Source organism: Saccostrea echinata, unplaced genomic scaffold (assembly GCF_033153115.1).
Source record: "Saccostrea echinata isolate AGI-Se365-2 ecotype Australia unplaced genomic scaffold, CSIRO_AGI_Sech_v1 ptg000009l, whole genome shotgun sequence".
Taxonomy (NCBI): domain Eukaryota; kingdom Metazoa; phylum Mollusca; class Bivalvia; order Ostreida; family Ostreidae; genus Saccostrea; species Saccostrea echinata.
The window spans coordinates 54,218,608-54,233,554 of NW_026889758.1; the positions used below are offsets into that span (position 1 = coordinate 54,218,608).

The 14,947-nt window shown below is 32.5% G+C and overlaps 1 protein-coding gene across 1 annotated transcript; it reads right to left on the reverse strand.

Annotated features, from left to right (window-relative positions):
* Positions 1 to 4,925: 4,925 nt before the first annotated feature.
* Positions 4,926 to 14,772, reverse strand: LOC133183976 (fumarate hydratase, mitochondrial-like). Its single transcript, XM_061318849.1, has 9 exons — positions 14,693 to 14,772; positions 14,174 to 14,299; positions 13,338 to 13,448; positions 12,283 to 12,459; positions 10,714 to 10,869; positions 9,394 to 9,505; positions 8,468 to 8,548; positions 8,080 to 8,283; positions 4,926 to 6,379 (listed from the first exon to the last, which is right to left on the reverse strand). The coding sequence occupies exons 1-9, from the start codon at positions 14,693 to 14,695 to the stop codon at positions 5,955 to 5,957; spliced, it is 1,395 nt and encodes a 464-aa protein (XP_061174833.1). The 5' UTR covers positions 14,696 to 14,772; the 3' UTR covers positions 4,926 to 5,954.
* Between the last annotated feature and the right edge of the window lie 175 nt (positions 14,773 to 14,947).

A 14,947-nucleotide genomic window follows, 5' to 3' on the forward strand; every position in this document is an offset into this window, starting at 1 on the left:
ACTTGCATAAAAAACACAATGAAAGATACCCTCAGGTAAACAAAAAGAAATATTTATCTTTTTCTAAATTCACTTATTTTTAACTGACATTCTCCCATCACCCTTTAGAAAAGAAAAAAAAATGTACATTAAAATCCTTAAACAATTTGATCAAAACATGCATTTTGTACTCCTGTAACAGTAATAGGGAGATGTTCTTTGTTGAGATTGTTTTATCATAAAGTTGGTTTTATAATGAATTACATGCATAATTTCATTTATTGTTCTATCGTTTTCTTTATTCATCATATTCATACATTTTACCCATTTCGTGCCATACAAACTATAAGCTTAACAAGTGCATCTAATCACCTTTTTTTTTCTTCTGTAATGGTGGAAAACAATTTTTGCTAGGTGCTTTCTGCACTCAGCAAATATATTTACCTCAAAAAGGAAAAATTATCAAGACTGAACAAATTGTTCAAAATTATTGTTTCAAATACAGAAAAAACTCGGACATTTTTGCATGGTTTTGGTGGATTACATAGATATCTCTTGAAATCATTATCAACTTTTTGTTTTCATACAATGAACTTCAAATGTTATTGGACCAATTTAAAAAAAAAATCATAGTCTTATGCTTTCTATGAGAAAAATACCCTCTGCTTTTTAAAACCAATCTTTTTTTTCATATTTATTTTTTTTTTTCACATGTTCAGAAGTAGATAAACTTATGAAAGCATTTGTAATATACTATTGTTAAAATTACACATATTGCTTGATTATAATTTGTTATTTCTGGCTTTGTTTAAAAGAGAATTGAATTGGTCTATGTAAGATTACAAAAACCTTCTTTTATTTTATCATGTTTATATAGAATAGTAGTTTTTTTCTCCAAGTGTGTTCAGATGAATTTTCTCTTTACCTGTAAAATTTATTCTGCCATTCTCTTTTACCTGTGTGTGTGGACTTGATTGTCTCCCCCTTTTACATGACCGTCCACCATATTGTCAAGATTGTAAACAATTTGTTTCTGTTAATAGTTATTGTATTTCATGCATTTGTAATAAAAGAAAAACTGTTTACACATCTTTTTTTTGGACCCCCACCCCCATCCAAACGAGAATCAGCATCATGGAAAAAGATTTTTCATTTAGATAGCGGTTTCTAAAGATTAAAATGTCCATTTTCAGGTTTAAATAATTTATTTATAATCATATGTACTTGAATCATGAAACTACCATATGATTGCCCATGTTTGAAGGAATTTTTTTTTTTTTTGGAGATTCATAGACTGTGTAGTTTTTCATTTGACCTTATTTTATTTTACCCAAGGAAAAGGTAAATATCAGATTTAAATTGAATAGAGAAATTATCATGGGCACCACTAAGCGAAATATTTGGGAAAAGATTACAGTCCATAATAAACATTGTAAAATATGGCATTTTAAACATTAATTTACTGAGAATTTTATGTTAAACTAATATGGAAGAGAAAATGTAAGCACATAAAATTGAAAAGAGGGTCAAACAAAATCATGAAAATAAAATGTTTACAAACTTCTAGTTATTCACCACAGAAAGGTGAGTTTAAAAAGTGGAAGAATTCGCTGGAAAAAAGGCAAAACAGGCACTCATGTCATAAGCGAATAACAGGAATCTATGAAGGGAGGATGTCCACCACTAGAAGGGGGGGGGGGGGGGTTCCCATCACACGATCGTTAAGACAGTTTTAATAACTCACTCCTCCCATTTTGTGAGACCTGTAGACAGTTTTTAGACTTCCTAATCAGTAATACTTTTATGAACCCTTTGTTGACCTCTCATAAGTATGTATGGGGTTTTTTTTCTTTGTCTGAAAAAGAGGATCTAAACCCCCGCCCCTGGATCCACGCCCATGCATGTTGTAGATTTTGGGGTTGGGGGATGAAGAAAACTCGTAGATACATTTGACGTTAAAACATTCGTCGCGAGTCAACACGTGAGCGCTAGCAAAGCTGTGGAATGTCCAGATCGGGCTTTCACTGAAAGTATCACTAATCTAAAATCCGTCATGTTTTGACTTTAACGTTTTACACAAAATAAGACTTAAAACCTCTGTGTGTTTTTTCCCTGTTCTTTCCTTTCTTATACGATCTTTCAAAAATTTAGACATGACAAAGACGGCATAACTCAAACGTTCATCTTTAAAATTTTACATTTTTTGCATTCTCCAATCTTTAATTTTGGATTTTTGAGCAGAAAAAACCATTTTCAACGTGTAGTAGCAGACGTGTTGCACGCGTTTTTAAAGAGTTCGGCGACTGATCCTAAAGTCGACATGGTGCAACAACTGCACGCACTGCACATTAAAACAAATTTTATTTGATTGATTACGTTTTATACCTTATGTGATTTATCTTTTTTGCAGAAAACTCGTCTTTTAAACAAAGGTTATGCTTGCTGTGAAACTTCCTGTTTTTTTCTTTTTTGTCGGATGTAAAAGGCGTGTGTTCGATTTAAAAATCTTGCTGGTTATCATGTCAGCTGCGTTTTTCGAACTTTATATTCATCAAGAGCATGGTTTCTTTAATTCATCTAATATAATGTCATATTAATTAGGTTCTTCAACAAATGTTAGATATCTAGATACCAGAGCAACCTGTGAGATCCTTATCTATTAGACAAATTGGGATGCTTAAAGATACTACTAGCTTACACAAGGTTCCATGACATTTGCGTAATGTATTTTCGCGAGTTTCTTGAAGTAAACATCGTCTGGATGCGTACTGATGAAAATGGATAGATAACAAGAGCACACGAGATTACGAATTTCTCTCTTTCGATGGTCCAGAGATTAGGAAACACGCTGTTTGGCTTGAAAGTGACAGAAATGTCGTCAATTTTATAAAACTTTGAAGTAAAATCTTCCAAATGGCACCATAAGAATTGACGGCTATCACATACAATATTGGGTTTTCTGGTAACGATAAATCTGTGACACGTCACGAGATAAGCCCAGATAGGAGAACAGAACGGACCCTTTGGTTTGTCTGATCTACGATGCATGTGATATCGCTAATCATCACAGATATATCTACGTCGAAAAAAACAACCGACATCTTATTTTGATTATTTTATTTTCGTGTTGAATATTTCATCTTGTTTCCCCTGTACTATTGAAATCTTTTACATGCACAAGATTCCTGCAAGAAACAGGTCACAAAATTCACTACCTCTTGAAAGATAAAAAGCATTACAGATTAGGATGTTCATCGCCGTTCTTTCTTTTCATTGTTTTATCGAAACATGTACGACTGAAGATTGCCATTAAAAAAATTTTGCGATAATACACTTTACTTTATACCTAAAGAATTTCGGAATTTTTACTAGTCCATGACAACATGCTAACTCTAAGCTATCTTCTTTACCTACAAAGTGTTACATAATTTATATAATTTATTTCAATGAAGATAGCTTGTAAAACACAAGCTTCCTGCTGATTTCAATTGATATATCATCTGATTTTTAACACAAGTTCCATATATTTCCCTAAACCAACTGTGAAATGGTCTAAATCTGCAAGATTAGTAGGCGATTAACGATGCCAAAAGTACAGTATATACCTCTTGTCTGCCATTTCTTTTTTTCAATATTTAAGAAGAGCACAACCTTATTTTTTTTACAGACAGTATAATGGATTTGTGATTATAGAAAACGTTTCCTGTATAAAGCACGTGACGTAGTATATATATAGCCTTTTTATACCTATAAAGTTTCGATGATAAGGGATCGAAGGTTTCTGGGGGTCTGCCTGTCTATTGCCCTTATCAAATCTTTGTTCCACCCTTACCGCTCAATATTTTGACATATTTATCAACAAAATAAAAAAATTAAGCCCCCCTCAATCAAAACAAAAAGCGATCGTAAACGATGCAAATGACGTTGCATGCAGTGGGTGTTTTGCTTCATTTAGAAACGCGTTTGTTTTGCTTTCCGCTGCGGATGTTGACTATGAAGCTTGTATCAAGCTAACTGAACGATGATAGCGTTAATACTCTGTTAATATTGACATCAACTCTTCCAACCGGGCGCCAAAGCGACATACATGCTCATGTTTCGTTTCTGATTGTATGTACAGATTTACGTCCTTGGCGTTTTAAGTTAGGGGTATCAAAGATCGAGACGAACTTGATCGTTTTTTATTCTCTCGACACGAACCATAACATGATATCACCAATGACTATAAATATACCGCCTGAGTAAGCATATTGAAGTTTGGATGTGACAGGTGATAAATACTTGCATATAAAAAGACCTGGATATTAAGATATTTTGGCACTTTCCCTTTTTTTTTTAACTCCCCTAACAATGAACAACGAGACGATACTAGACTGATAAGCTTCTGACAAGATAATGAACGTCTTTCCATAAGTAACTGGAGTATGTCGAAAAATCTTCCACAACCTTTAAATCAACATGTATAATCTGAAACAGGAAGCAAGAATAGTCTGGTCATTATCATTAAAAATGTCAAATCATGTCTCTATGTTTTATAATTTAAAAACGATATCAAAAGAAAAATCACATATTTAAACCAAAAATCATCTTTATTTAAACACAGTTTTGTTCAGTTCAAAAACGCAATGGAAATTTTGTAACCACAGGGTTTATTTCCTTTCATCTTCCCAAGTCCAGGGTTTCTGATCCACTCCGCTCCTCCACATAAACGTGAATTTATGTGGAGCGGAGTGGATCAGAAACCCTTGACTTGGGAAGATGCATGATTTCTGTTTAATTTCTAACATATTTTGTATTAATGAAAAAAAATGTAAAATGTTTCACAGAGAGTTCTGGTTCAAAGAGAGACAACTGTCCTACACTCATGGAATGTAACATCAAAAGGCACTTCATACCATTATAACTGAATTAATTGATATGTATATATATATATATCGAGTACACATACAAAACACAGTTTCTAATACCCTTATTTTTCTTGGTTATAAAAGTTACAAACTTATATTAAATTCATCTCTTTGATGGGTTGAGTATACTGAAAGACCAACATACTGTAAACATTGAAATGATAACAATGTAGAATTGAGGAAATTAATGGATGCCTCTATTGGAGTCTCTATTCATGGAGTCTCTTATTTATCAAATTTCTCATTTTTTTCTTTTTCTAAAAGAAAAAAAAGATTTCCAAAAGAAAAGGAAAATTTATGTGGCTAAACTTATTCATTTTACTTATATAAACATAGTAAAAGTGTCTATTTTCATGATTGGGGGGGGGGGGGGGGGGGGTTATATCAAGTGGCCTTAACAGTACATTCACTCGATAAAGATTTTTATTTAGGAGTTTTCCTCTTAAATGTGAGTTAATAATGAAATCTGTTTTTAAGGACATACACAACATAGTTTTGAACTTTATTTTCTTATTCCCTGTACAAATTAAGAGTTCCAATAATTGAAGGATGTTATGATGTCTGGTAATCTTGTACACCCTTTCTGAATCAAATGTTGAGGAATTACCAGCTAAAACTATTTTTAATATAATTCTTAAATTAAAAAATATACAGGGATTTTTATAATTAGATATCTGTTCAAAACACTGATTTTTTTGTACAAGAAAATCTAATGGTATTGTGATTTTAAATTAAGAATATCTTGGAGAGTTATAAGAGGAAAAGGTACATTGTTAAGTACATATGTATGTTTCATACGACCTTAATGACACACTTTGTAATTATGATATTTAAACTGGGGGTAAAACAGCTACTAAACCTCCATTATAATTGGCAACAAAAGTCCCAGGGTAATATCAATCAAATATCAAGGTTTTCAAAAATATCACATAACAATACGAGTAGATGAAGACTGCATTAAAAAAAATTGCAAAGTAGAAGAAAAATCTATTATAAATAAATTTGACCCCCAATTAATCATATGTTTCAGCGTTATCTACAATATTGTTCAAAATTCTGAGGCTACTATTACTTTGGTCCTAGCATGTCTTTTGGTTGTACTTTGACATCAAATTCCTCAGCAGTCAACAACCTCAATGAAACAGCAGCATCCTTCAAGGTGGTCACTGTGATATGCGCATGTTTGGCAATTTTAGCCGCATTATCATATCCGATATGTGGATTTAAGGCAGTGACTAACATTAGAGACTCATTTAGAAGTTTGTTGATTTTCTCAGTATTGGGAATTATTCCTTCGATGCAGTTTTTAGAAAATGATACACACGCATCTCCTATCAGGCGAACAGATTGTAAAACATTTGTGACAATCACTGGTTTGAATACGTTCAACTGAAAATGGCCGTTACTTCCACCCACCGTCACAGCAACATGGTTTCCCATCACCTGAGCTGCTACCATGGTAACAGCTTCACACTGTGTAGGATTTACCTTTCCTGGAAATACATTAATGTTAAAAGTCTCCATATGTTTGATATAACAAGATTAAGGAAAATCTATTCAATTTTACAGGCTTTTTTAAAAATAAAAAGAGAAAAATTACCCTCTTTTAAATTTAAGCTTCTACATTCTAGATCAAAAGCTACAGATATTTTTCCTTTAAGTCATGATATATCAGGGTTCATTCAAGTCTTATTGCCTATACTAGCCCTTAAGTATTAGATACTTGGATTTCAAGTACTGCCACTAACTAGCCACTAGGTGTTGGATTTTAGATGAACAGGGCTTCATTTAAGATCTTAGCTGGTACATGTATATAGGTATTGCTAAGAGAGCTCTATGAAGTGGAAAGAAGATGAGGCTAGCCCTACTTAAGGAGGAGAAGGACCTTAAGCTGTGAAAAACTTGTCATTCAATTTTTTTCATATTTTGTATGTTTTTAATTAAGAATGTCAAACATATCTTAAAGCAGTTACATCATTAAGTTTCTAACTTTATTTTGGAGATTTGGCTCATTACTCTGTCCATATTGGGAATTTTTAAGCATATATAAAAAATATTAAAGTGGACATATATCTTTTAAAATATTTCAGAGTATGAATAGGGTTTTAAAAATGGAAAAAGCAAGTTTCTTCTATCACACTGCATCTGGATAAGGAAAATTATGCACTTTTTAAGACAACTTAAACAATAAAAAACTTAATTTCCAAAAAAATTCTATCATGCAATATTTTTTTTTATTTGCGTTGAAATGCAAATCTTTCAAATTATTGATTAACTGTAAAAATTTCAAATGGTGAAGCTGACCTCAATATTTCACAGGACATTGTTAAAGACCTAAGATAAGCATGACAAAAACGTGTCTCGTTTCTCGAGGGTTACGGGAAAAACAAACTATGATGTCACACGTAAGTTTAATAAGCGAAATAAGATATACCTACATAAGATTTCCATCATCAGCCATGCAAAAATAATTTTTGTGTTCCCCGTTTCTCAAAATATTTCATCATATACTGATTATGATCTGTTTTTACATAATAATACAGCCCCTGTTTTCACCGAGTACGATAGATCATGTATGACATCACCAACTTGTTGGAACTGCAGTTTAGGGAAATAGAGGAGTGGATCAATCTTTTTCATAATTTGTTAATGTTTACAAGAATTTTAAAACTTTAATTTTTTTTTAAATAAGATAGTAATTAGAGTTAAAAAATTGCCAAAAATTTATACAAGAACTGATGCTTTACACATTTTGCACTTATATAAATGGGGACTATGATGTAGTTAAACAAAGTCATGTGACCATGTGTCCTTCATCCCCTTAAGGATAACAAGTGTTAATTCATAACCTAGCAACTAGGCTAGCTGCTATGATCTTGAAAACAGTCCAGTAGTAATCAATTTTTGGAACAAAGGTAAAGAAAGTCAAGCAGAAAGAAGAAAACACAAGATTATGTAAATATCAGGTGTGATGAAAAGTGGTAACTTAGGTCGCTATCTTGGCATTGGTACATACATGTAGCCTCAATTATTTAACTTAGCTTTCTTTGTGTATAATTTAAGAATGCAGCACCATGTAGAGTTTATGTAGCTGCTACAATCTCCAACATGCTCAAGTCATCAATAAAATTCAATGACAGTAAAATGAAAACCCTTACAGTCCATGGACTGAGAACACATTTTGTCAGTTTACCTGGCATAATGCTGCTCCCAGCCTCATTTTCAGGTAAAGAAAGTTCACCGATTCCACATCGAGGCCCTGACCCCAGAAGTCTGATGTCACTGGCTATTTTCATAAGACTGCAGGCTAACACATTCAGAGCTCCATGAAGTTCCACCATGGCGTCATGAGCCGACAAGGCCTCAAATTTGTTTGGAGCAGTCACAAAAGGAAACCCTATGGGTGAAAGAATACTTCCGTAAAAAAAAAAATCAATTGTCTATAAAGGTTTAAGCAGTGTACATAACTCACATATAAACATTTTTCATTTACAAATGATGAAAACAACATTTTTTGAAATGTGGAATAGATTTTTTCTGTACGTTATTGTAATGGCTGAAAATAAAAATGGTAATCTTACCAGTTTCCTCTGCAATTCTGGCAGCAATTTTTTCAGCAAAACCAATCCTGGTATTTAGTCCTGTCCCTACAGCTGTTCCTCCTTAAAAATCAATGTTTTTATGTTAATGTAAATAGTTATTTAAGTCAATGTCTTTCATCAAGGTCAATTTCTTACTGAGTCAGTAACTTTAAACCATCAAATTCAAATATATTCAGTCCATTAATATGTTATCAAACATTGCATTATAATTTTTTTTACAATGGTTCAAGGCAACTTATCAAATACATGTAGTAATAAACAAGGGTATAATTGGGGGAGGGGATCGAAACACATTATATATTTGCTTTTCTAAAAATAAACAACAATGTAGCCCCATCCTAGCCCTGATAAAAATCATGATTGGAACAAAATTGATTCAACAATACACAAGGAAGTTTGACATGTCTTTATACAGTTTTGGTCAATTATGTTGCCCTATCCTTGACCTTCCATATGTCATGGCTTGATAAAATTCAATTGAACATGTATAATACATAAAAAAAGCTGCATATAACTTTGGTCATTCCAACAAGTTTATTAAATGGGAACTTTTTAAAAACTCAGCCATTATCTCTCAAAGATTGATTGCCCTTTTAATACTCTTGATTATTGGAATGCTTTTGTGCCAAGTATGACCTCTTAATGCTCCTCCAACACAAAGATTTTACTTCTGTAAGCACATTAGAATTTTACACTTTAAAACCCTCAGGCCTGTGACTTGACCATGTGTATATATGACCTTGGTTTTGGAGTCAAGACATAACCTATGATTGCATGTATAATCAACCCCAAGTGTAATCTAATTAAAGCTTAATTAACAATAAAAACTCTACTAAGGGAAAGAATTTTTCAACAAAGTTTGTTCTTTTAATTTCTTTAATAAAGGACAATAAATAAAACATTACCAGCTGCCAACTCATATAACCGGGGAAGTGTGGCATTCACTCTCTGTATTCCATACTCAATCTGTTGTACAAAGGCACTGAATTCCTGACCCAGGGACAACGGTGTGGCATCCTGTAAAATCAATGTAGTACATGTACACAGACCTCCTCCATTACAGAATTATTGAATTTTATGAAAGGCAATGTTAAAAGCTTGGTTTTTTTAATTAGTGGATTTCTAATGTTGGCTGAATGTATGCCAAAAAGCTATAAAATCTATGCCAGTTTATTACTGGTTAAATAAACTAGGTCAAGATTTTTATTGTTTGGCTTAGCTGAAGTTTAGGTAGCATTAGAAGTATACATGTATCTAATACTTGATTTTAGACATGTTTAGCAATAAAATTTCATTTAATCATTGTAAGTTTTTCACTAAATAAACATTTAAACAAGTTTTCCACAAAAGTTGCAAATAAAATGCTCAATCCTTTGGCTAAAATGACTGATATCTTAAAAAAAAATAAACTGATCTGATACCTTAAAGAATGAACGATATCTAAAAAAAAAAAGCAGCATTGATGAAAATACTGAAGATGCTGATTTGAAAGCTAGTAATAGCACAGAATGCCGATTGCTAGCAATGCAGGCTGCTGGTAGTACATGCTGATCAATGCTTGATGTTTAGGTTAGTAATTTTGTAATTAGTAATACTGATTCTCACTTTCATAAGTTTTTATATCAAAATTTCCAAAGATTCTTCGTAAGTGTGAGTAGCAAATGAAATGTAGCTGTAACAAATTGAAAAAATAAATCTTCAAAAAGCTACATTTTTTAAAGTCTAATACATTGTGTCTTTGATAAACCATTTCAGAGAAAGAACAGCAGTTGTTATGATTCACAGCGTACAAAAAAAAAACAAAAACAAAAAAAACAAAACAAAAAAACAGACAAAAAAGGAAACAAAAACACTACTTGCCCACTGTTGTTCTTAATTCCTAAAGTTATTGGGATAATAGAATTTTGACTTGTGATATGTTTTCAGAGAATAACCTTGGAAAACTCATTCAAACACAATAAATGAAAAATTTTATTTGTTATTCTTTTCAGCTGTCTCTGCCCTCCCAAAGTTTCTTGCTGTTTTCTTAAAATAATGTTCCCCCCCTTTAAAGGTCAAGTGCATGCAACTACATTACAATGACATTCAATAACCTTGAGAAGCACAAAAATACATGTACAACCACTCCATGCTAACCAAACTTTAGGTTGAACTGAAAAACACAAAGAGAAACAAAATTTTTGAGTAGACTTCAATGTATATCAATGAAAATCTATCAACCTAACCTGTAGATGGGTTCTGCCTATCTTTACAATGTCCTTGAACTCTTGTTGTTTGGTTGCTAGGGCCTTATGTAAGATCTGTAACCCTGGTAACAACCTCTGATGAACCTCTAAGACAACAGCAATGTGCATGGCTGTGGGAAAGGTATCATTTGAACTCTACAAAAGTAACAGATTTGTTATATTTTTATGTCATGTGGCTTAGTAAAAAAAGCATGTTTTTTTTTTAATTGTTAAACAGGAGTAGAAAAGAGTTGCAATCAAGGTGCCACACTCCTGGTGAAAGGCGAGTCAGAAACTTAACAAATCTTCAGTTGTGGGGTATACTGTACATGTACATAAATTTGTGTAATTAAAATTTTGCGCAATCACTGGGTATGGAGTTGTTGGCGTAAACATGAATTAATGCTACGCATGTCCATGCTGTGTATTGTATATACTGTAAATCTGGAAATTTTTACTGTAGATAAATTTTTAGCAAATTTGCTCGCGCATTGCATTTGCAAAAATATATTTCTTAAAAATAAATCAACAACAAAAAATGAAAAACAAAAAAAAATTGCTATCTTTAACAAGATGAACAGGTGTTCGTAAGCAGTGGTAATTTTAAGAAACCTGTTTATACTACAAGCTAATTACCCGTGATAATCCGTGCGTCAGAAAGCCTTCACTACATTCAATATCATCCGATGGTTTGACAGGCAGTATTTCTTTTTTTAAATTATTTCTCTAAGAGAGAGAGACCAGTTGCTTTATCTAAGAACAAACATTTTTATCTGAAGGTTACTTAAAGCTGACATTGTTTTATATATTTTATGTACATGCGTGATTTATTAAAATGTTATGAAAAATTTAAATAGTTTAAATGTTTTATCTCTTCTAATATTTTTAACTGATTATTGATCATCGGCATTGTTTAGGATTGTATGTACATGCGTAATTTATTGTATGTACATGTGTACTTTATAATCCGATTATTGAATGTTGGCATTGTTTAATATTGTATGTACATGCGTAACTTATAAACTGCTATGAAAATTTTAAGCGCTTTTTAATTTTAGCACCAATGTGAATTCGCAAAATATTGAAACGTAAAAATTAATCAACAGCTTTTTGACCCAGATTCGCAAAAATAAATCGACGTAAAAATTTCCAGATTTACGGTATAAATGATTTCTTTGGGGTATTCATAAATTAGCGCTCCGTTGTCTGCGCCAAAGCCGCTAAAATATGAAGCCTGCTTTTTTAAGTACACATACAGTATTATTTACGAATTCCAATATTGGGGGAAAAAAGCTTGAATAACATTTACACTATAATACACTTTAATACATGTATTCTCAAATTTACATTTAATGTTCATACATGTATTTCAAGCAACAGAATGATTTTACATGTTGCAAAATATTACCTCATATTAACATTAATTAATTAACATATATATTATATATAATATAATAATATTATTATATATTAACATCATATAAATGTCCCATTTAGCTGTTCTTATCATTTTTGGATGCTTGTGAGAACTGTCAGGTCCAATATAATCATTTTAATGGCGGGTCATACCTGGGACATGTTAACATGGTCATTAGGATGAACTGGCTGCTTGGAGCCCATTTCTCCTCCCATCATTTGTATGGCCCTGTTACTGATCACCTCATTAACATTCATGTTGCTCTGTGTCCCTGACCCTGTCTGCCAAACAACCAGGGGAAAGTGGTCCCACAATTGACCATCAATTATCTGACAACAGAGAGAAAATTATTCATCTAGAATAAGTGCCATGTGCAGCAGATTAATGACTCAAAATGATTATTTTAACATAGGCAATTTCCCCATCTATAATGACATAATTTCCTGGTTATTCTGGTATTCCCCCTCAACCCTCTGTTAGGGGAGGAACCTCAAACCTCCTTCTACTTTTTTAATGTCCCCTGCTATTTCATGTGCAGCAGATTAATAACACAAAATGATTATTTTAACATAGGCAGGGTTGTCCCTAAGACCGGGGGCCAGGGAATTTCCCTATCTATAATGACATAATTTCCTGGTTATTCTGGTATTCCCCCTCAACCCTCTGTTAGGGGAGGAACCTCAAACCTCCTTCTACTTTTTTAATGTCCCCTGCTATTTCAATTCTTAGGGACAACCCTGCATAGGTATGACTATCTCTACTTTAAATTGTGGTAAATACTGCTATGTATCCCTGCATTCTCACTTTTGTTTTCATTACTGTAAAACAAATTTTATTCATGTGAGAGAAATATCAGCGACTTAACTGACCTTCTTTCACTTGCAAATATTTCTTGCTGCAAACAATTAACTTACTTGTGTTTCTGTTAAATACCTTTCCACATGCAAAAATTAATAGTCCTGGATGGACTAACCAGTAAACTGCTAATAGAAGTTGTGAATAATAGTTGGTTTACAGTACTTACATAAAATTTAACTCTCTTTCAGCAATTTTAAAATAGATTAAAACAATTAAAACATATTTTTTTATTCTTGAAATAGTGATTCATTTTATTTATAAGTATACTCTGAATTTTTTAAATTTCATTTCAACACCTTCAGTTAGTAGACTGTTATTTTTCAGAATTCATTGTTTATACAATACACACCTCATCTGCTGCTTTAACAATGTAGCTGACAATTTTTGGATCAAGTCCGTACTCCTGGTTAACCAAGGCTGCACACTTCTTCAGAATAGCAAAGGCTTTGATGATTGGTAACTAATTAAAAACAAAATTAATCTTGTGTTACAACATTCTACATTGAAATTTTTATTGTACATCTGTGTGATTAAATAGCTTATTTATAAATAGTTTGGTGTTTACATGGAAGAAGAGCAAAAGAATGAATGTAAAACACGTTCTTTTCCTCCTTGCAAATTACATGTGGGTAGAAAAAAGGCAGGAAATGTAATCTAATTCTTGGTAGCTAGCTTTAATTCCTCAACATTAAGTTGTTTAATATTTTGTCATTTCATGCATGGTAGCAAAAGTGGAAATGATACTTTTCTGGAATCACTTCATAGTAGAGAGTCCTTTAACTACATTAAGCACTAGTCTAACATTAGTGTGCAGATTAAATAAAGGACTATAGACATCTACCCCCCCCCCCCCACCACCACCACCACCACCACCACCACAAAAAAAAAAAAAAAAAAATTCCAGATCATATATGGCTAAACAGTGATGTATATACTGTTAGTATATTGTACATGTATATATGTCTCTGGGTTAAAAGACTTGAGGTTCTCTACTATGTAAGGAATGTGCTTACATAAAACTTTGATAGCTATATACCAAACTGAAAGCAAATTTTGGACATAATTTTGTATTACATATGAACTTTTTCATTATAATTTATTGTTATTTTCTTCACACCAGGACTTACACGTAGTTATTAACTATCAAATAACATTCATTATTTCCAAGTAGTCTCCTACACTTACAGGCATTCTCTCTCTAGATCCTCCAATGTCAAAGTTTTTAATAGACCTTGCAGTGTTTGCTCCATAGTACATGTCGGAGGGCACCTGTATCTCTCCAAAGCTGTCTGTCTCAATTCGAAAGGAAGTCTGTAACATACAGCAGTCGTTTGTCAACATCAAACTGAATCTTTATCTCTGACACAGTGATTATTATTATCAATTACAGTCTTTACGGTTTACCATGTTTACGAATTATAAGACAACAATGATCAAGTGATGCACTTGTTGGTTCATACAGCAAGACCACTCAAAAAAATCTTTGACTTTCGCGTATAGAAAATATTGCCAATCTGTCTAATACTTAAAATTTACTTCTTATTACTATGGCAAGTGAAGGCTCACGTTTGCAGCACGACAGAGATAATTCAGACTAATATGTACACGTGTTGCTAACTACCATTTTTAGCTAAAAACTAGATTTATTATGATTCATCACTTTCAGTAATTGTACTACCAATATAAAATACCTTAGATACGTACCATTGTAGAATTCAAAGCAAAATTTAATGCTTTGTTGTGTATCTTATCGACTTCTTTCACTTTCTAAGAACACAAATTCACGGGAGGTAACTCCAATGTTTATGTCTGCATTTACCAAGGAAGCTAATTCTGTCTTGCTTGTTTTTTTTTCCGAAGGAATTTCGTAAAACCAAAAAAATTCTGTATCGATGTGCAAAGTATAATTTAACTGACTAATGCTGATTATATACATTAGTAAATTTATCAAACACATTT

Coding starts and splice junctions, on each gene's coding strand:
- LOC133183976 (XM_061318849.1), bottom strand. Junction 12,460..13,337: donor TTGTTAAAGCAGCAGATGAG/GTGTGTATTGTA, acceptor CTCTGTTGTCAG/ATAATTGATGGTCAATTGTG. Junction 8,549..9,393: donor GTTATATGAGTTGGCAGCTG/GTAATGTTTTAT, acceptor TTGATTTTTAAG/GAGGAACAGCTGTAGGGACA.